Source organism: Lolium rigidum, chromosome 6, assembly GCF_022539505.1.
Source record: "Lolium rigidum isolate FL_2022 chromosome 6, APGP_CSIRO_Lrig_0.1, whole genome shotgun sequence".
In the NCBI taxonomy this organism is placed as follows: domain Eukaryota; kingdom Viridiplantae; phylum Streptophyta; class Magnoliopsida; order Poales; family Poaceae; genus Lolium; species Lolium rigidum.
The window spans coordinates 309,210,518-309,226,179 of record NC_061513.1 but is presented as its reverse complement, the minus strand read 5'-3'; the positions used below and the strand labels follow the sequence as shown (position 1 = coordinate 309,226,179).

The 15,662-nt window shown below is 45.5% G+C and overlaps 1 protein-coding gene across 1 annotated transcript; it reads right to left on the bottom strand.

Annotated features, from left to right (window-relative positions):
- Positions 1-4,051: 4,051 nt before the first annotated feature.
- On the bottom strand, positions 4,052-4,477 carry LOC124664575 (paired amphipathic helix protein Sin3-like 5). Its single transcript, XM_047202060.1, has 2 exons — positions 4,377-4,477; positions 4,052-4,229 (listed from the first exon to the last, which is right to left on the bottom strand). Exons 1-2 carry the CDS (start codon positions 4,472-4,474, stop codon positions 4,052-4,054), a joined length of 276 nt encoding a protein of 91 aa, XP_047058016.1. The 5' UTR covers positions 4,475-4,477.
- Between the last annotated feature and the right edge of the window lie 11,185 nt (positions 4,478-15,662).

Sequence of the window (15,662 nt, the reverse complement as noted above, 5' to 3'; positions counted from 1 at the left end):
ACTTATCATATATTGTCACTTTTGTGTAGCCCACAGTACAAAGAATTTTACAGGCCTGTAGGTTATGTAATTGACCATGTCTAGATTTATTTTCATATTTTTTGAAACTTATAAGTAAGTTTGAAGTTTTTTTAAATGAAGGATATACCGGAGATCGGAAGCCTCCGGGGAATTTCGCGCTACACATATTAGGGGAGAGCGCAACTTTGTAAGCCATTTTACGTAAGTAGTGTTGTGATTTCAGCCTTCCCACAAACCAAAAGTTAGATCTCATTTGAATTAAATACCAGCGGACATAAAATATTTAGTACTCCTAGGCCATTTTTCTTCATTTTCCTGATCCTAGTTTTACCCGGAGTAATTTAGAGGTGTAGGTCATAGCTTTTCAGCAAATACATCTGAATCGGTGTTAAGCTTCATGCATTAACCAACTATTTTAAAAGATCGATCTGATGGACTTAACAACCAGTACTAGTAATCGTACAATGAGACTTTCATGTAAACTAAATGGTTGTATTTTATGCTCTCTAAATAATGTGGCCAAAGTAAACTCTAGAGCCAATGTTGAGTGCTGTAATTAAATGTACTTATTCCAAAAAAAAATCCTCTGTTTTATAATATCTACAACGTCATTCCATATAGTATATGATTTTCAAAAAAATCATATAATATGATTTTTATTTTTTTATGAAATTTAATGAAACTAAATAAAATAGAATCAATAAAATAGAAAAATACAATATTTTAACTTATAAATAAAATAGAGAAACATATTACTTCTCCGGTCCATAATAAGAATTGCTTAGAAAGATATACTACTCCCTCCATTCCAAAAGCAGCTTCTCAACTATTTCTAGATATGAATATATCTACAGCTACAACATGTATATATATCTTCCGTATCTAGATCAAGTTGAGAAGGTTTTTAGGAACGCATAAAGTATTTAATTATTTTGAAAAGGAGGAGGTATATGTCACTATGTCGGTGCTCATGATTACAAAGACCCAAGCAGCTCCTTGTCATCATCCATCAGGAATATCTGTGCTTCTGTTGCGAATAAGATAAAACAGCTGTCACGTCGGGACGTACGTCCTTAACTGCGCTCTCACATGTTCACCTCTGGATTCGCATGCATGCATGCCTGGTTTCCGGCCCCATACATCCCATGCGATGAACGAAATATCAAGACTTTTCTCCGGGCTCCTTAGCTTAGTTTCGAATAGTAATGACTTTTCTTTCTTCAACATTAAGGCCCTTGACGCCGTGCATATGGCCATATGCGCCGAGAGGATCTTCTCGCAAAAACGGTAGAGAGCTCAGAGCTGGACATGCGCCTTCGACGACGTACAGCACGATAGCCAGCACACGCCAGAAAATCTAAAAGTGTGTACTAGCTCGATCGATTAGAGTTAGACGATGAGTGAATCCAACTGTTAAGTTCCCGCTAATCCTCCAAAGATATTTTTTGAGAGGTTCAGAATTCCGTTTAAGCAATTTTCTTTATTGATTTACCAAGAAAGATGCTTACCGGAACAAAATGAATGAAAAGATCGGTGGTAACTAAAAGTTACATCATGATTCTTCCAAGTCGTCCTCTCTATTTCCATGTTTCTTTTAGATAATAATAGGCATCAAGTGCCTAACTTGAAATTAATAAAACCTTTAGATTTCATAGATTTGATACAAGCTACGGCAAATAGCTTCACCAAAGAAAGAGCTAACAAACAACGAACTGAAAAGCAGGAACAACATAAGGTGGGGTCGGCTTTTCCAAACAGGTCAAAACCAAAGGTAAACTATATACTATGCTTCATTTGCGGAGAGCTCCACGTGCAGCAACAACTTTAGCTTGCCTGCCATCTGAGATAAACTGCAAGAGTATCACAAATTTATAAATGATGTCAGCCGGGTGTCTAAGCACTGTAGCCTCAAAATTATGCTTATTGCACACGTTCCAGAGAGCATAGCATTGGGATGCAAAAAAGAGTCCAAAGAAGTCTCCGCGGCCTACCCGTAGAGCTAGTGACAATGGCATAAAACCGAACAAAAGAGGTACGGCTCCAGGCCTCCAACTACACTCTAGTAGCTGACGGATAACACTCCAAACAAATATAGCTAGCGAAGATGATAAGAACATGTGGTCCGCAGTCTCTGCTGCTTCACACAACGCACAGGACGATTTTGGGCCAACTGTCAGGTGAAGATTCATATTTTAAGAGGGAGCTTGGCCATCCAAATCTACCTGAAGTGAACGACCGAAGCTCCGTGCGAGAGGATGTTATACATAGAGCCGACCATATGTTACCTGGAGGGGTCTAACGCCCACGAATTTTTGTCCAACCGAGGTGCCATCTGAGTATTGTTTATTATGATTTGCAGTTCCCGCTACTCCTCTATTTCCATGTTTCGCGTCCCAACTTTGCACCATGAGTTGGGTACATCAAATTGCAGAACATCAAACCCACACAAGCTGAACTAGCCTCAAAGGTTTTGAATGACCGCATGAAACACACACCCTAGTAGGCAAGAACCTTAGGTTGTTGGACGTGTTGTTGGTCTACGAAAGATGCCTTGCAAAGCAAGTTGTCGAACCAACATTTGCCGCTGAATTTTTTATGAAGTAGACATGGAGCACAAAAGATATTAATAGGTAAATTCTCTAAGTGGACCGCACATTGACACTATCATCTCCACCACAACGCTTCACATGATCTACGGCGAGAATAGAGACTTGTGACTATTTCTTTATGACGAAATCTTTAACCTAGGGAGGTTTTCGCCAAGAACACAAGGGCATATCATAATGAAAAATGAGAAAACGACTCCCACCTTCAATCCAACACCCGTCCTTCAAAAGAAGCACAAATGCTACTCTTTTTTAGAAGAAAAGGGCAAAATCCTAGTTGTATTCTGATACCACCTTTTATCAGTCTATTAGGACACCACCAAACAAACACATCGAGCTCAAGGCTTTTTAGTGAAACACAAGAAAATTTTAAAAGACACAACATCTCCAAATAAAACTAGCAATGGAAAGTATCAAGGCCTATGCAAGACTCTAAACTCTTCCCCATCGCCCACAGCATCAACGCATTAGCCTCGAAAGTCCTTGCCAGCTCTGCCGCCGTGATCTTCAGGGATTCTCCAGCTTCACGCTTCATATTTCCGATGTAAACTCCAACTTAGTTTTTTCCCTCTTCTCTGAGGTCAGCTATTCTCCGGACACAATAGCAGAGGCGGAGTAGGAGTCAAGGCCTCTAAACTGCTCACATACCTCATCAACTTCTCGTTTTCTTCTCCTTTGATCATGATGCTCCATTGAGCAAGGGTATAAGCCACTCTTCTCCACAATACCTGCATTTCCATCCAAGGTATTCGATTGAACACCATGTCATTCCTTGTTAGCCAAATGATCCTAAAAATGGCAACATTGATCATATTTAACACTAGATTCTATTTCTTATTGTTCCATAGCTTAGAAGTTTCAACTAAAGTTGAAGAAGGGAAGTTAATACCCAAAACTCTCTTAAATTCTGACCACATTTTGGAAGCAACAACACAATCAAAGAATAAGTGATGACAAGGCTCTTCCTCATTGCAAAAAACACATGCCAAATCATCTACTGATTGCCTCTTGACCAGGTTATCTCTTTTGAGAATCTTATTGTGCATCAGTAGCTAAAGGAAGAAATGAACCTTAGGAGGAACTTCAATGCTCCAAATAGAATGTATATTAACATGACCAATTCCTCTAAAGTTGATAATAGCAACACACCAATGCCATTCTACGTGGCAAAAAGCAATAGACCAGTTTATTCTGCGAGCACCTCTCTGAAACCTGCATCTACTAAAGCAAACAGCTCCATTTCCAATTCTTCTACGGCATACAAACATTTCATTTACATGGTAATGTATAGACCAACAATCTAATTAAGCAACGGAATTATGCGCATATACAGCATGAGGTTCGAGCACCAAAAGTAGGGCATAGCATGAATGCATGATGAACCGCAAGTGCAGAGGACCGTGACGGTCGATGTATCGAGAGGATCAGCGATAGCCGTCATCGTCGAGGCTCACGTCCCTGACGAAACAAGCGGCGAGCTCATCGATCCCCACGACCTGGATCTTGTACCCCTTGGGCAAGAAGGCGTTGAATCCAACGAGGAGGCCGGGGCTGTCCCGGAACAGCGCCTTCACCCTCGACGCCACCTCGGCGATGCCGATCCTGCACACACGCGCAGTCGATCAGCCACATAATAAGTTACAACACACAAGACCTCACTGGACTGACACTAAGCAATGGCGGCAAAGCAAATACACATATACACATAGTAGATCGAGATCCGCTTGGGTTGGATATATGGATCGTTACCTGTGGTTCCTGAAATCATCCATGACGCGGAGGAAGTCTTGGTACGTCGCGGGGTTGTGGTCCTTGAACGCCTCCTTCACCGCCTCCACGTAGCCCATCGCGTCCTCCGCCGACGCCGCCGTGCCGGCTGCTTCCTCCTCCAGAGCCTCTGGATTCTTCCCGGCGTGCATTGGTGACCTGAATTAGTTCAGACGACGAGCAAGCGACACAACTGAACCTCGTGATATGCATGACCACAGGTGATGGTACTAGTTCTGAAATTGTTGGTGTATAGCAGATTAAAGCACGTTACATTCTGCAGTGCAGGCAGGGCGTACCTGTGACTGGCGAAAGAAGAGTAGCTAGCCATGTTGGATGAACTTGATCAGGGCACGCGAGAAGCAGATCCCCGAGCGAGCACAGGTGATTGATCGAGTAGTGATGTTTCTCTGGTATCTGGACTATGGAGATTTGGAGGTAGAACTGGAGCGAGGGCGGAGACACGTACTACAAAGAGCCTGCCCTTGGCAGTGAATCCGCCGATTCGAAACACGGAAGTGAGAATGTGAGATGGGAGGAGGGGAGATATCTCAACTGACAGGAACTGCCGAACTATCGAAATCTAGCTGTTACTTGCAGATTGACTGGATCAAAGACTGACTGGGCGCCTCGGCTGGGTTCAAGATCCACAATCCATGGAAACCCAGTCAAGCAGAGGACTAGCTTACTGGACTGGACTCATCCGGAAGCACAAGCCACTGCGCGCAGCCACGTATATTCGCCAGCGATCCATCGCGCATGCATGCAAGACGCTATGGATTTTTGTGAGTTACTGAATCGCTGATGAGACCCTTCACGTTGCGTGGAATAGTTCAACCAAGACACTCAGAGTACGGATTTTTCAGCTTGGGGAACGAACATTTCAACACTACTACACTACTACCGGGTCGATCATCATCTGGCACGAACCGATTGTCAGTTTCCAGCAAAAAATTGCCCGAGAAACTGAACAAGCTAAAGTGCTATGTGTTCAAACTTCAAAATAGTATACATGTTATGAAGGTTTTTCAGCTCACACCTTTTGTGGAATAATAATCTCAACGTGATAAACGATCTTGCATTGAGGTCGGAGCACAGAGCAGACACGTGGCGAAATGTCTTTCGAATAATGGCATGTGGTATTTGCTAAATTAACGTATTATTCTAAGTGTCCAAGCATCTAGAGAGAAACTTGAAAAACCACCAGCAACCTACGGATTCTTGACCCTAAATTTCAAACGACTGATCCTAGATATTTCTGAACCTACATCCAGAACGCTTGAGCATGGAAACGCCTATTATGCCGGGACACTTGGTAAGAGCGGGCAGGCGAGCGAGTTGTGACAATCGGCTCGCCGCCGTCCTGCCCAGCCTCGACACGGAAATAAGCCAGCCGGAGAAGACACTTGCTACCGTCGTCCCAACACTGCTCGTCCTCCTCATCGTACAGCTCTGTTTCCTCCTCCTCGTCCCGCTTCTTCTCCTCACGCTCCGTTTCCTCCTCCTGCTCTGTCTCTTCCTCATCCTCCTCACGGCGCAGGCGCTCCATGAGGCAGTACTCGCTGGGGCCTTTGCCTGATGCCAATGGCACCAGCATAGCATCAACATGCCTCCAGCCAGCCGCGAGGTCCTCGTCAAGGCGGAACAACTTCTCCTTGCTGACTTTCCATTCCGACGGAGGGGACGTGACGTTGCCAACGCAGATGTGCCCGTCCGTCACAAGGGGGCCATACATGTTCCCGTCGCTGACTGCGTGGAGGCCGACCCACGCCTTCAGCTCGTCGTCGTAGCAAGCCTGACCAACGACCGGCAGGTGCCACTCGCCGTGCTTCGTCCACTCCCTGCTCGTCGTGCCGAATGAGAAGGTAGCACCGAGCCAGTTCTTCTCCGTGGGCCTGAGCGACACCAAGATCTCTTGCTGCTCCGTCGCCCCTGGCGGTGATCTGTGGACAGCGTGCGCCGTGATATATTTGGCGAAGAACGGGAGCACCGGAGGTTCACGGAAGTTGCTCCAGCACCACGGCGAGGAATCGGCTATTCGCTCCCAACCCCAGAACGCGTCTCCTCCGGTACCTACCGGATCGTCGGTCAGGCAGTGCAAGCTCCCGCCACTGTCCCAGTCACACCCAGGCGGCACGGTGCCTAGCATGTACAGGTTGTTCCCCACAGCCATTGCTGCTTTGTAGCCAGGTGTTTGTGAGCCACGCATGAGTCCTGCTGGGAGGTGAGGCACGACGATCAGGGCCGCCGTCTTGGTGTCGTAGATCAGGACGCCGCCTATGTCGTCGGGAATCCAACAGCCATCCAAAAGGGGGCTCATGATTGTGGGGCCTATGGCGACGATGCTGGTGCCCACGGCGGAAAACTGCGCGCACTTGCCGAGGGTCGGAAGCGTCACAAGGAGGGCCGGAGGCTCCGGGAGGCGCGGTGCCGCGCCGCGGCCCAGCTCACGGTCGTCGTCGCTGTCGCCGAGGTCCAGCTTGTGCACGCCGAATCCGTCCTCGTGATCGTCGAGCACAACGTAGAGATGCCGATGCCGTTTGACCTCCGCATGCCGATCAACACTGTCGTTGGAGGCGTATCCCCGTGATCCGATCAGGTTGTTGCCGCCAAGAACGGCGGCCAGCTGGCTGGCATGGCGGCGGGTAGGCCGGATGCTGGAGTGGAGGACGGACCACATTGATCGCCGGCGGCCACAAGGGGGGCTAGGGGTTTTTGGAGTTGAGTGGATCGATCCACGATCGAGGAATGCTCGCTGATTCCCTCGACCGGCGGCTGAAGCGCCTCTCCAATTAATTATTGTTGCTGGGCCGTTTAGTTTGGGCTGAACTATATGCTAAGGCGAATTAAGCGGACTGGAATGGTGCATGCTGAGCAAAATATTATTGGGATTCCCGTCGGTAACATGCACGATCCATTTTTTGGTGCAACATACTCCATGTGAAATGTTGTCGTATTGTGTATGCCCTACAAATATAAAAGTTGCAATTGTTAATTCTCACTCACGTCCCTAACCACCAAATTGCATCATGATTATGCTAGGCGAGTTCTAACATCAGTTGCAACTTGCAAACTTGCAACTAAGTTCTTTAGTTACACCCGAGGTTGCAAGATTTCACTACTTGTAACCTAACTAGGTTGGTTGTAGCTTTTCGCACTCCACCTAGTGTGAGGGCAAACACTGACAACGCACTTGGCATTCACAACGAGTGTTGTTTCCAGCCCCATCCACTGCTTCCTGCAAATGAGGATTAGCCTATGTCCGTCACCTGTTTTATTCTTTTGTTAAACTTTTGGTTCTTTGAACGGCTGTGTGCATCCTAGTTATGCATAGGCTGGGTGTTTTGCTTCAAAACTTTTTGAGTAATAAAGCGTCCTTTATCGAAAAAAAATCCACTGCTTCCTCCAATGGAGGAGTTGGAAAAGATTTTCCAAAACAGTTTGGGGGATCTTATTTATTTTACGTAGGTTGGTGAATTTTTCTAGAAGTGTCCACTACTTTTGTTGTGTAAGCATGGGCACAAATATTTGTCTTCAATTCTTGCAAATATGTTTGTGTAATGTTTGATGAGATGGGGAAAAATATTGGATGCGTTGGTTTGTATTGTTGGAAAGGTGACATGCTTTACCAATGTTTTGCCTAAACAAATGGAGATTGTTGATACAATGTTGTTTTTTTGCTACATTGATGTGTTCATAATGTTACAGGAGTTCTTGCTACATATCGCAAGTTTAGAGACACATGGGAAAATGTCACAAAAGGATATCACATTTCTGAAAATGCAACATAAAATATGTTACGTTTGGGAATTTTTTGCAGCAGAACAATGACTATAGCTGGGCATGGGAATCCTGGCACGGACGGCTCGACCCGGCCCAAAAATCCTTGGCCGGGCCGCGCCAGGCTCGGGCCTAATTTTAAGCCCAATCGTCTAGCTGGGCCGACGTGGGCTTTCCTATTTTGCAATTTAGGCAGGGATCGGGCTAGGTCACCCATGCCAAGCCGGGCTTTTTGCTTGTTCGGGCCAGACTCAGGCCAAAACTGTAGGCGGGCTCCAGCCTAAATTTTTACCACTGTGCTTTTTTAGGCCTGACCTGAAGCCCGGCCCGGCCCAAGCTTTACCCAGGTGTAGCAATGACTTACGGACCACCGATGCATGTAAACAATCAAACCGGCTGTAGATGGGTAGCGCTTGCCTCTAAGAAATATATCGAACTTGTGCAATTTAGAATACACAATGCTGAGGTATTCGGAAAAGAACAAAGAATTCTGACGCGCAGTTGCATCGTGTTGAGAAGGAGCCACACGCGCCTCCTCATGCTCAGCCGCGTCGGAGTGCCGCGGTGCTGGAGGAGGTGCACGCTATCACGCAGCCGCGCCGGCCTAGCGCGGTAGTTGAGGAGGGGCAGGTCTCGCCGTTCCAGGCGGACAGGATCTTTGAGCCAGCGGCACCGCCTCCACGGACGGAGGGGTATGCTGCGCCGGGGAGTGAGCTTGCTCCCCATGGGGCTGCGAACGTTCCTTCGTCGATGCCGTCTTCTCCCACAAAGGGGGGATCGTCACGGGCTGGTTCGATACAGGGGGCTACACCGCCTTCTACCCCTGTATCGCCGGCCTTTTCTCCATCTTCGGCTGGGTCTTCACAGCGTTTGACTTCTCCTTCGCGGGTCTCCACCTTGCAGCAGCCGTCGCCCACGATCCCTCCACCTGTTGTTCAGCCGACGGTGAGGCGGAGTGGGATGTATGCTCTTGCGGAGGATGGGGCGGGAGCTACGGATGAGGACATCATGCAGAGAGCCATGCGGCACAAGGCAGAGAAGAATCTCGACGCGGCTGGTACTAAACAACCTTCCAAGTCTTTTACTTCTTTTTCAGATTCTCGCATTTCTTCTAATTTGAGTAGCTTAGGTGTTTCTTTGGGTAGTCGGCCTGATGAGATTTCGGTTTCGGCTAATGTGTTGAGACAGACGGAGCTTGACCGTTTAACGGTTGTTCCGAATGACTCCACCGGCCTTGACGAAACTACTATGGTAGACTATGATGATGAGGATGACATCCTAGATGGTAAACTTCTCTCGGCTATCATTGGTAATATTTCAGAAGTTGATTTAGAGCACTCGGAGCTTAGTTCAGTTTATGATCTAAAAGCTTCCGCATGTGGGTCTCGATCATCGACTGGAAATAAATCTCGTCGATATGGCAAGAATACTAAATCTAAAATAGTTTCTCAATGAATGGCATGTTTCGAAATAGCAGAGGTCTTGGTGACTTGGCTAAGTATTCTCACATTGCCGATGGTTGTAGAGATTATGATTTAGATTTATTGCTATATCAGAGATGGGTAGGCGGAATTTCTCACAGAGTTTTCTCGACCGTTTGTCAGGCGGGATTAACTTTCAGTGGTTTTCTCGCCCGCCTCGTGGTAGGTCCGGAGGCATTTTACTTGGCATTCACATAAACACTATGACTGTTTTAGCTAGTTCTGATGGAGAGTACCACATTAAGCTCGACATTCAGAATAAAGCGGATGGTTTCGTTTGGAGTCTGGTTGATGTGTATGGTGCCACCCAGGATGCTTTTAAGGTTGACTTTTTACGTGAGTTGGTAAATCTTACAAAAGATAATCCCTATCCGATTCTGATCGGAGGGGATTTTAATTTGCTGAGATTCCCTCATGAAAAGCGTAAAGGCCATTTTGATGGACATTCGCCTTTCTTATTTAATGCTGTTATTGACAACATTGACTTAAGAGAGGTTTTTATGTCAGATCGACAGTTTTCTTGGGCCAACAGCTTGCCTGAACCCACATACGAAAACTAGATCGTGTGTTGATGGATTACCGAATGGGAAGATAAATACCCTATGGTGTCAGTCCATGCACTAGAACGTATTGAAAAATTGTCTGACCATGCTCCTATCCTCCTAACTACTGGAAATCCCCGTCCCGTTTGTAAAAGACCGTTCAAGTTTGAACTTGGTTGGTTACATCGAGAGGGGTTCCATGAGATGGTTAAGACGGTTTGGGAAAGACCAGTTGGTGGTAGCACTCCAATTTTAAGATGGAATAATAAGATGAGCGTAATACGTAAATATCTCTCTGGTTGGGCTGCCCACACGGGCAGTTTAGTGGGATGCAGTTTTGTTCAGAAATTGTATCAACTGGGCCCTTCTTTGCACCCCCACGGACCGCGGTGGTTGGGCATAAATAGTCCAGTGATTTCAGTCCATCTTTTGATGGAAGGACCGCTTAGGCGTCTAGCAGAAAAGAAACGGTTAGACGATAACAAGTGATTTTGAGTCGCACGTCTACCCTCTCAAAGACATGCACCTCGTCAAAGAACACATCCTATTACCTTATGCGTTGCGGAAGGCGATGTGTACACAGATTGACTTCCTATGTAGTGACCTCACCCCGCACGGTAGAGATCCCTATGGTTACAGTGCCTTTCCCTCGATCAAATCACTAGCACACCCATTTTAATATGTAATACCATGAAAAAAGGTCATATTTATTACATCACATGATTCAGAATTAAAATAGTTCAGTACAACTTACATAGCCCATGTCTAGCTAATGTTGTTGCTCATAATGTAGGACCCATAAACACATGCTAATATACATAAATGTTAACATGGAAAATTTGTACACTTCTAGATGATCAAGTAAACACCGGCAATTGAGAAATGATGGCATTATATTGTGTGAGAAAAGAATAAAAATTAAATTTTTTGTAGGACTCATACTATTCAAAATTTTCTTGATGTTTATAGGTGAAAGTTGAATCCATGTTCGTGGAAGTTTTATTTGTGATGATTTTTTTTCCAGATTGCAGCGAAAAGCTATTTTAAAACAGGAAATGAAGTGAGATTAGAGACCAAATTTATGATATAGAATATTATGCATGAGGATATAATATACTAACATTTAAAATGGTCAATAGGAGTTTGAAAATACCAAATGTAGTATATAAGGATGAAGGATGGGTGAAGAAATGATCACATGCGAAAGCCAACTCTACATAAATATATCCTAAGTTTGACAGTTTTTCTCTACATCGAGTAACAACCCTTTGAAAATGAGGTCCCATATGTCTTCGGAATTTTGGATTTAGGGGAATCACCTTCGGAGAAACACCGTATAAATAGATGAAACAAGTCAAATGAAAGCAATACCTTTCTTAACTATGTACCGTCGCTTCCATCTAGCGGTACAATCATTAGACTATTTATGCTAAACACTTTTACTTCTTAAAAAATATTTTCACTAAATATTAATTTTTTCCACAATATTACTTTAGATACGTTGAGTTTAATCACTATTGTGCTACTCTTTCTAAAAACACATAAACCACATATATATGTTGGTATAATCTTAGAACTTAAAGTTTCCAATGATACAATTCAAATTTAATCATTATAATACCCCCAAGGTAAAGACAAATCTTCAATAACACGAATTTTCCTTTGCATATATTGTTTCAGACATCTTTCTGAAATAATTTACATCTAAATCTATGCAATATAGAGAAGGAGAAATAATCAAAATCCACCTACTAAATAACTCGAGCCATTTTATATGTATTAAGAAATGTTTATTTCTGTTTGTAGCCATGTTAATATCCATAGATATCATAAAATAAGGTTATATTCTATCAACTATCTAATGTAGGTTAGTAGAATAGGACTGACTAATTTAGTTTAAGTAATATGGAATTCTGGAGTGTCTGACGTTTCAACAAGTAGTTTTTACTCTCTGCTAGTTCACCTTGTTTGCTTCTTGGTAAAATTTTCCATTTTTAGTAGGTTCATTTTACTTTTGATCAATGTAAGATGTCTAGTTGGTTGCTTGTTTTGTTTTATCTTTATAACAAATGGTAGTTTACACTGGGATGCAATTTTGTTCATAAATAATGAAAACTATTCTCTGCTCAACCATAGGGTGTGGTGGTTGCAAAATTTGTTTGATTACACTATCACTTAGTTGTTTATCAGAGAAGAACAGTTAAACGAGCGAGTTGTAAGACATTGTAGATCGATGTGTGATAGGTGGTGTCGAGTCGCAAGTCCGCTCTCGCAAAGACACGCGCCTCAGAATAACACAATATATTGCCTACGTGTGGAAGGCGATTGCCATGTGGAACGACGTTGTGTAGTGATCTTACCATAGGTATAGATCCCTATGATTACACATCTATTCCCTGGGTCGAATAGATCACACGACATCACCTGTCACAAATCGATCTACAATAGTTATAAGACATTGTAGATCAATGTGTGACAGGTGATGTCGAGTCGCAAGTCCGCGCTCGCAAAGATACGCACCTCAGAATAACACAATCTATTGCCTGCGTGTGGAAGGCGATTGCCATGTGGAACAGACTTGTTGTGTAGTGACGTTACCAGGTAGGTAGAGATCCCTATGATTACACATCTATTCGCTGGGTCGAATAGATCACACAACTGTGCCTTACTCGCCATCTAAACCTGCAACATAAAGTTATGACCAAGGTTCATGTAGTTAGAGCATCTCCAACCGTGGCGCTCCCCATGGCCAAATCCGACGCTAAATTGGACCAAAGTTTCGACCGGAGAGCGCCGAAATTCCAGCCGTCTCCCCGGTAGATACCCGGTGTTCAGCGTTTAAAAAAACGTCCCTAGAAACATCCAAAATCAAATATCTAGCATAGTTCGGCGAATTTGACCAGTTTTGCAAACATTTGGCTTATTTTTACAAATAAACGTTACAGTTCAACAAAACAAGATAAGTTTTGAAATAAATCAAATGGAAACTAGTTGGTGTTGCCTCGAAGCGTCCATATGTGCTCCACCAGATCATCCTGCAGCTGTTGATGGATTGTGGAGTCTCGAATCTCCTGACGCATAGCGATGAACGCATCCCACGATGCGGGCACTTGGTGGTTAGGCTGTGCAAGAGGACCCTCTCTGTCATATGGTGCAGCTTGCTCGGTCGGAGGAACCAGATACTTCCGCTCATTCTCGATAATCATGTTGTGTACGCACACACAACAGTTCATCACCTCCCACATCTGATCTTTGGAGCAAATCAAAGCGGGGAACCAGACTACAGCAAATCTCTGCTGGAGGACACCAAATGCACGCTCGACGTCCTTTCAGCAACCTTCTTGTTCCTTGACAAACTGATGCTCCTTCGGGAGGGTGGGGCTTGAGATAGTCTTCATAAATGTCGCCCACTTTGGATAGATACCGTCTGCAAGATAGTATCCCTTGTTGTACTGTCGGCCATTGATCACAAAGTTAACAGGAGGAGCATGACCCTCAACAAGCTTGGAGAAGATCGGCGAGCACTGCAAGACGTTGATGTCGTTGTTGGATCCCGGCATACCAAAGAAGGTGTGCCAAATCCAGAGATCATAGTTAGGCACTGCCTCAAGTATCACAGTGCAGCTTTTTTGTGACCCTTGTACATTCCCTGTCAGGCAAACGGACAGTTCTTCCATTTCCAATGCATGTAGTCAATGCTTCCAAGCATCCCTGGAAATCCTTATGCTTCATTGACAACGAGGATCTTAGCAGTGTCTTCGACAGTGGGTGATCTCAAGTAGATGTCCCCGAACAGTGCTATCACCGCCCTGCAGAACCGGTAGAAACAATCAAGGGCGGTGGACTCCACCATCCGAAGATAGTCATCGGTAGAGTCACCAGGAGCTCCATATGCCAACATCCTCATAGCGACCGTGCACGTTTGGAGGGCGCAGAACCCTGCCATGTCGGTGCAATCCAACTTGCATCTGAAATAGGAGTCGTACTCTCGAAGGGCATACAGAATTTTCAGGAAGAGCTTCCGGTTCATCCTGAAACGACGCCTAAAAATAGCCTCACCGTGCAATGGATCGTCGGTGAAGTAGTCGGCGTAGAGCATGCAGTAGCCCTCCATTCGCTGCCTCGGCTTGCACTTCCGGCGACCTGGTGCCGACCCACCACGGCGACCAATGTCCGACTCGGCGTAGAAGCCAGACAGGCAAGCTAGGATCAGCATGTGCTACTCATCTTGGGCGGCGGCTGCCATTTCTTCTTCAAAAATCTCGGCGAACATATGCTCCTCCTCCTCGTTGGAGTCCATGTCCGGCCAGGCAATTGGACGAACACCTGCCGGGTGTGTCGATGAGGCGCGACGCGAGGGAGCTTTTGGAGGGCGGAAAATACGTAGAGGGGAGGACGGGTGGCGGAATATAGGCTGCTGGGTGGAGGAACGGCGGAGTTGAGGCAACCGGCCGGCGGATTGGCGAGGGGTGGTGCCGCCGGCGACAGAGGAACGGGAGGGAAGGGGGGATTTGCAACGACAAAGTGGTGGGGTTCGTGTGTTCTCTCGCCGATAGAGCGGGCCCGTCCCCGCTTTTCTCTCATCCCGAGTCCCCGAGCGCACCCCGGGGGTCAGGGGATGTCCTGGGCTCTCCAGACGGACGAAAGGCCAAATTGAAAACGAGGAGCCGGGGGCGCGGCTGGGCCGAATAACGCCGCCTGGATGTAAAAAATGGCTACCGGAGGCCTCGTCGGGGACACGGCTGGGAGATGCTCTTTTTTTTTTTGAGCCAAGCTCCAACCATTTATTTGCTGGAGATGCTCTTATGGGTTTAGAAGGAAGACTTGATCCATAGACTCGTGCGGTGGCCAAAGTGGAGCTACACACAACTTTACTAGCTGGCATGGCAGGACAAGCGATGGGCCGGCCGGTCAATGGGCCGGGGCGAGGAATGGCAATATGAGTGGGTGATAAAAGAATGGGGGTGATCTCAGTTGTTTGATCTACATCTGATTGTGCAAAAATGTGCCTATATGCAAATAAGAACAAATTGTACACTTTCAAATACTTCTTATATATGGATAACATAGGTATCTTTATCGAAAAAATAGATAACATAGATATGAAATACTCCGTGCATGTGAATATCCCTGGGCAAGAATTTTTTTGCACAAATGCAACGATTTGGTGATGCAACCGGTGACAAATTGGTCTATTGCCAATTTGAACTACAAGCTAGCATGGAATTTTCTTCTAACTGCAGGGGACATGGTAAAAATTTGAAGAAAGCATATTAGAGATCATCCTACAATATACGGGATACCATGATTATCACTCAATTACTAGTGTGCACTCCAAAATTTGGAAAGAGCGTGATCCTTGCTGATTTGGCTCCTCGGCCTATTCATTTTTTCTGAATAATTCAAGGCTGCATATCCGAAGATACGGCCGCCGACGCACCATTTCATTTCACTTCCAGTCATTC

Coding starts and splice junctions, on each gene's coding strand:
- LOC124664575 (XM_047202060.1), bottom strand. CDS start 4,474: ATGGGCTACGTGGAGGCGGTGAAGGAGGCGTTCAAGGACCACAACCCC. Junction 4,230..4,376: donor GATGATTTCAGGAACCACAG/GTAACGATCCAT, acceptor GCGTGTGTGCAG/GATCGGCATCGCCGAGGTGG.